Source organism: Triticum aestivum, chromosome 4A, assembly GCF_018294505.1.
Source record: "Triticum aestivum cultivar Chinese Spring chromosome 4A, IWGSC CS RefSeq v2.1, whole genome shotgun sequence".
Classification (NCBI taxonomy): Eukaryota; Viridiplantae; Streptophyta; class Magnoliopsida; order Poales; family Poaceae; genus Triticum; species Triticum aestivum.
In genome coordinates, this window is record NC_057803.1 from 572,603,822 (window position 1) to 572,610,129 (window position 6,308).

The 6,308-nt window shown below is 41.6% G+C and overlaps 1 protein-coding gene across 1 annotated transcript; it reads right to left on the reverse strand.

The window, feature by feature from the left end:
* Positions 1-740: 740 nt before the first annotated feature.
* On the reverse strand, positions 741-5,345 carry LOC123087057 (chlorophyll(ide) b reductase NOL, chloroplastic). Its single transcript, XM_044508959.1, has 12 exons — positions 4,915-5,345; positions 4,595-4,663; positions 4,219-4,276; positions 4,015-4,087; positions 3,627-3,694; positions 3,474-3,522; positions 3,313-3,386; positions 2,833-2,890; positions 1,958-2,008; positions 1,816-1,857; positions 1,090-1,200; positions 741-985 (listed from the first exon to the last, which is right to left on the reverse strand). The coding sequence occupies exons 1-12, from the start codon at positions 5,165-5,167 to the stop codon at positions 938-940; spliced, it is 954 nt and encodes a 317-aa protein (XP_044364894.1). The 5' UTR covers positions 5,168-5,345; the 3' UTR covers positions 741-937.
* Positions 5,346-6,308: the final 963 nt, after the last annotated feature.

Sequence of the window (6,308 nt, forward strand, 5' to 3'; positions counted from 1 at the left end):
TGTGCGAGGAAGCAAAAGGAACTGGGAATGTATGTCATATCTTTTAGCGAGAAGAGAGAGTGATAGTCTCCTTCTCTATCAAGCCAGTCATCCCTTTATACAGTTCTTGTAAGAGACTAGAGATACTTCACTATCTTTGTGTAGCCAGCCATATTCTATCACACTAACATAACACGTCACAATTCACAGTTGGTTTGTATGGGTGGAATGATTTGCAGAGAAATAAAGCCTTCTGAATGGCAACAAAGCAACAAGAGTTGATGTTGCGATAGCACGAGCAGACTCTGCCAAATCCATGAATGGTGCACATCACATTAACTTATCAGGAATGTGACAGAGAAGTAAATAACCAGAATGATAATTTAGGTGCAGTAGTAAGTGTTGAGGTTGACTTATCAGGCAATCTGGATGTGTGAGATGTGATCAAAGTCCTACCCTATGCTGCCAAACACCAAGCAGCAAGGTAGCAGCATGAGTGCATGACCATGTCTTGTCATTGCAATGCCATCCGCATGCCTTTCAATGAAGAGGAAAAAAAAAAGTTGTACAAACACAATAAATCTATCATAGGAGCTTAATTGCACGACGAACTTGTCCCAACAGATAAGTTAGGCAAGACTACACAAGTTATAGGAAGTAACAAGGAAAAATGGTTTTCAGCCTTAATGTGTAGGTGCATAGATGTATCATGGGCTCCTCTTGCATTGAAAATGCAACATGCAACTAGATCATAAGGTCCATAAATAATCCAGATGAACTGTAATTTGATGAGGTGTAATCAAATTACATGTATTGTATATATGAGGAGTACATTGCTGTGTTCTCAAGATGCCCTCAGTGATACATCCTATTTTTACAGGAAAAGAATGGACTTCTAAAATATGATAACAAGAATATCCCTAGGTTTCTTCTGGGTTGGAAGATGGCAGTAAGAAAACTAATCCTCGGCAACATACTTGTTCCTACGAGCACCAAAAGCAATTCTCTGCAAATAAAATCAGGAAGAATGATTATTACAGTAAATTTGACATTGGTTGGGGATGTCCAAGATTAATAAAAGACCCTCCCCAGGTTTCAGAGAGTTCTTACTGAAAATATTCTGGAGTAGGCTTTCAAGCCTGTGAGAAAGCGAATGTAAGTCGGCTTCATGGATTGCTTGGTAGGGATTTCTCTGATGTTTGGAACAAGGTAATCCGCAACCTGTTTTAATAGTCAACATTGATGATTATATTACCATATTACCAAACAGATAATATGATTAAAAAGTGTACATAAATAACATTAAAGGCAGGTATGCTGAATCATTAACAGATATCCATCGCAAATTAACCTAGAGGCTACCGGTCATTCGCTGTACAAAGAAAACGTGCCTGTCATGGATAGACTGTAAGATTTTTAAGCAAAGTTATAAGCTTCGAAAGCTAACTTTGTCAGTTTATATTAGATCAACTATTTATTTTTTGTTCAGAACTTCAGATCGACACATTTGATAACACATGTCTGCCTTGCGACATCATATGAAGAACTTCAAGTTGCCATTTTTTTAACTTTGTTAAAGCAAGCACAAAAGGTTAACAGCCCTTCGACAATGACCAAATCACAAATTTTAGGAACGTATAAACAAGTCTGGAGACCACGTTCAAGCTAAGTGGTCGGACGGTTCTACACGCCAAATGGACACAGGCCTAAAGCAGCTAAAAATTATTACTACTGCTGCCAAACATAAGCTTTAGAGTTTAGAAGAAGATTCAACATTGTTCTGGAGGAAAAGGACCAATGGCCCTGTAAAAAAAGGAACAATGGCGTAGCTCTCACCACATCAGCAGTTTCAGCTAATATATTGATGAAAAACTTTGCCTGCCATCAGTAAAATTTACAATTTAGTAACCATGAATTATCTTATCAACAATGGCAAAAAGAAAAAGAATGTCAGAAAGAGATTGTGCTTATCCCTTACTTGCTTTGCGGTAGCACCAGACATAAGAAGATCAGTCGTAACCATGCCAGGCTGCACAAATTAGTTATGTACTTACTGTTAGTGTGTGACTATCCTTTTCAGAGTTATAAACAGAACTTAGAAACAAAAGGCGATCATTTACTTATACGGATATTCCATGGACCAATGCTTAGAACCTTACACAAACTAGTTAGTTAAACCACACCAACTTCTAGTTATCTTTATGCGAGAGAATAGTTAGGAACTCTAAAATATAAAAGATAACTAAAGAAAGGGTGGAGCTGTATACCTATAAATTATGCACCACGACATTATTCACTTCATTCATCTGCAACTCGGCCTGCAATAAGAATCATGTTATCTTCTCCACACAGTTTCTAATAAAGCTGCAAAGCTGTGACCTGCACCAGTATACTGCCTTGATTTATTTTGCTTGTTTGCACTTTCTGTCTTCTCTTTTGGGTTCTCACAGTTTTTGTGGGGTTTCATCTCTAGCCTACCCCAATGTGCTTGGGACAAAAGGCTCTGTTGTTTTTCTGGAAATAAATGTAAACTTAATAAAAATTTGTGCCACTGAGCCAAGTTCAAGCACATAGCAATAAATCGCCTATTATTTTCTCTATGGATGATTACAGCTTTACGATGTCCCAAATATGAGTTTGAGGGAGCAACTACTTGGAAATTTAACATGACTCTAAATATTGATAAAACAGTAGTTATCTCATTGTACTGTTGAATGTTTGTGCTTTGGGTCTATCGACAATTTCATGAGGTTACAATACAGCAAAGAGTTTGTTATTTCAAAATGCTTCATTGGAACTGCTCAAACAGAAACTAATCATTTCAGGTTAAATCGTCACACATGTTACCTTTACCTGTAGAGACTTTGTAAGGTGCACCACACTTCTCTTCGTTGCACCATAAGCTGCAAACCTGGTGATTATAATAATGATTACCTAGAATTCAAGACTAATACTCCCTCCGTAGACAAATATAAGAGCATTTACATCACTAGTTTAGTCATCTAAACGCTCTTATATTTCTTTACAGAGGGAGTAGTTACCAAAAGATGATTGAGTTTGTCTCCTTAGTATTTCGTTTTGTGCACAACTTTCATTTAATACAAATAACTGATACTGCCATATGGCCATGCCAATTCAGTATGTCAAGTACAATGCACACATGTGGAGAAGAACGAAAGGAGATACTTATATCAGCGTCAAAAGAACAGGATATATCAAACTATGTTCAATTCCACAGATTCAAACTATATGAGCAGTTAAACGAAATCATGTGACAGCACACTCAGCTGAGTATCCAGAATTACTACATATGAGAACAAATGGAAATGGTACCTTGGGGTTGGCCTTCCATCATCAATGTTAAATATGTGACCACCTTGAGGTTGGTTCCACATCATATTTATTGCCTAAGATAGCAAGACGATGAGTGTTGGAATTCTTCAGCAGTCACCATGCTATACGACAAATATCTAATATTGAGTGGAAAGCAATACCTCACGACAACATAGCATCAATCCAAGAGTGTTAGTGGTGATCACCTCACTGTTAAATCAAAGAAAAAAGTCAATGAACTATTGGCACTCGAAACTACGACTGAATGAAGGTGTGCATGTTCAAGCCTTGCCAATATAGAGATAGAGAATTACATTAGAGCCTCATCAGAGGTTTCCACCAATGGTTTGTAACTATATGCATTTGATCCGGCATTGTTGATCTGCATCAATAGAAATAACTCAGAAGAAATTCCAATTTCATTTTTATGACATAACAGAGCCCATCAATTTAATGCATGAACTTTAAACAGTTAAGGTAAGCTAACTATCAATTTCCAAGCACAACAATGTGGATTGCACAGCACAATTCATACATCAAACACCGAACTATCAAATATTTCAAATTAAGGGTAAGTATGCAGTGAGCATCAGTGTCATTTCATAGCGAGTGGTTGTCATAGTTGTACATAAAAAAGGAAGGAACAGGAATAAAAGTGCATGTGCAATGCAAGTGCTTGGTGAGGGAGGGGTGACTATGTACCCAAATATCAATATACTCCAGCTTGTCTCGCGCAAAATCTACAAGCGCCTTCTCTAACATCACAGACAGTCCCCTGTGATAGCACAAAAAGGCGACAACAGAGCATATGCAATCAAAAGTGTTGCGCTGACTATTTTGACGATTTTTATGAATAAAACTTGAATGAAACTATAAGGACCAAGTAGCTCAGCAGTAGGTACCCACACATGTTGCTCTCCGAATTCCTTTTTCAGGTCATTGGCTACAGATTCTACCCTTTCAGCTGTAGAGGATAGAGCAGACTGCATGTCAAGGAAAGGCTAAGCTGGTATAAATCGGAACTTGCATGTGTCCATTTCATTCTTTCTGGAAGTGTATAATACTGAAACATCTAATTTGTTTGTCATTAAGAACAAATCATGAAAAGACTCTTTGAACAGATCAATGATCTAAAAGAGAGGTTCTGCGATAAGTATATATTATTACAATAAGTGCAGCAACTGTTAAACGTGGATCCATTTGACATGCGCCTTAAACATCAATTTGTTTTATGAAACGCCTAAAGAAAAGTCACAATTAAAAGCAGGTGTTTCTTTTTAACCTGATCTTGAGCATATTACAACATTATCACCAGCCTTGAGGAACTTCCTTGCCAGCGCGTATCCTATACCTGTTGAAGAACACTAGAACAGCATCCAAAGGTCACTAAGCAAGCAAGAGCTTACAGATGCTAATTGAAGCCAACCAATACAATTTCAACCAAGTGATGTATGCCTCTATCATCCTCTACAATCTACGCCACGATTGAATAGCAAATCAATCATTGTCCCCAGTTTCCAGCTCGACCCTCTATCCATTGATTGATTCGGCAAAAATCTTGTTCAGAGAAACAAAAATCGGTGAAACGAACAAAGGCAGCACCTTTGGTGGAACCGGTGATGAGGACATTGTAAGGAGGCGCCATGGACTCCCTCCGCGGCGGTCCGCCGGCACCGCCGGGAAGAGCCTCCGCCCGGAACCACCCCACCGATCCCCAGGGCCGGCCCCTCGCCGCCAGCCGGCGCTGCCACGGGCGGCCGGGGAAGAAGGCTGCGTCGGAGGGTGGTGCGCGGGGCGGCGCCGGGCCCGCGCGGGCGGCGGCCCGGAGCGGGAGAGAGGCGGCGACGGTGGCCATCCGGGATTCCGGAGGAGACGGAGGAAGCGCCCGGACGAGCGAGCGAGCGGGCGGGCGACGCGTGTGCGCGCTGCGGTGCTCTGCTCGCCGAGATAACGAGCCGGGGAGAGAGTGGCGTGCCCGACGACGCGATGGCCCGCATGTCAGCGTCGGCGAGCGGCCCGTCGTCCCCAAACTCTCTGGTTCAGTTGTCGTCTTCCTCGTCTCCTTTTCATTCTCCGACGAACAAAGTTTTCAATTTTCTTTGATAAATCGGCCGATCACAACGCAGACGATGCTTATCAAAAAATCGGGTTAAAGTTGTGGAGTTTTAAGATAGACGAAACCATCATCACAGACCCTCGTTATCGATAAAAATGTCGCTTCTCACAGAAATAATAATCTGTATTAATGAAAACTCACGGCGTCAACTTTATGATTTTTTATACTTAATGGATGGTGATAAGTGGTATTATCTGCCTAATCATCCAACTACTGGTTGGTTAATATCGGTTTGAAGTAGTACCGCTAGTTGGCATGAAGGGCTATGTAAAACTTTTGCCCACGCAAAAATCTGAGTGTTTGACAAAAAACTACCTGAATTGAGGCTTCCGTCCCACAGAACTACCACTTTTTTAAAAGTGGCTGATAACTACCAAAAAATTGGAAGCGTGTGACTAAAAACTACCAAGTTGACGAATTGACCGTTTTAGAGCGTTTAAACCCGTTTCTGACAGCAGTGGCCCACATGTCAGGTGGACGCCAGCGGTAACGGCTAACGGCGCTCCCTCGCAGCCGTTAGACCCGGCCGTCGCGGTCGCACCTGGTCGGACCGGGCCGCATCGGACCAGGTATAAGCTGGCCGACCGGGCTCGTCCCCACCTGCTCCCTCACTCTCCCCCGAGCTCACTCCCCACTTTGCTCTGCTCTGCTTCTTCTCGCTCTCCGGCGACGCCACGACCGACCATGCTGTCCTGGCCCAATAGTAACGAGACCTCGGACGATGATGACGAGTTCAGCAGCATGCAGATGGAGTATTTCATAAGTCAGCTAACTGTATCCTCTCCTCTCCTTCATGTGTTCTAGGGTTAGGGTTAGGGTTTGAAGATAATCGAGATTTCTTCCATTTAAGTTCATATATGTGAGCTGTAGTTGATACATA

Coding starts and splice junctions, on each gene's coding strand:
- LOC123087057 (XM_044508959.1), bottom strand. CDS start 5,167: ATGGCCACCGTCGCCGCCTCTCTCCCGCTCCGGGCCGCCGCCCGCGCG. Junction 2,009..2,832: donor ACCTTACAAAGTCTCTACAG/GTAAAGGTAACA, acceptor TAATTTGTGCAG/CCTGGCATGGTTACGACTGA. Junction 1,201..1,815: donor TAGCTGAAACTGCTGATGTG/GTGAGAGCTACG, acceptor CTATTAAAACAG/GTTGCGGATTACCTTGTTCC.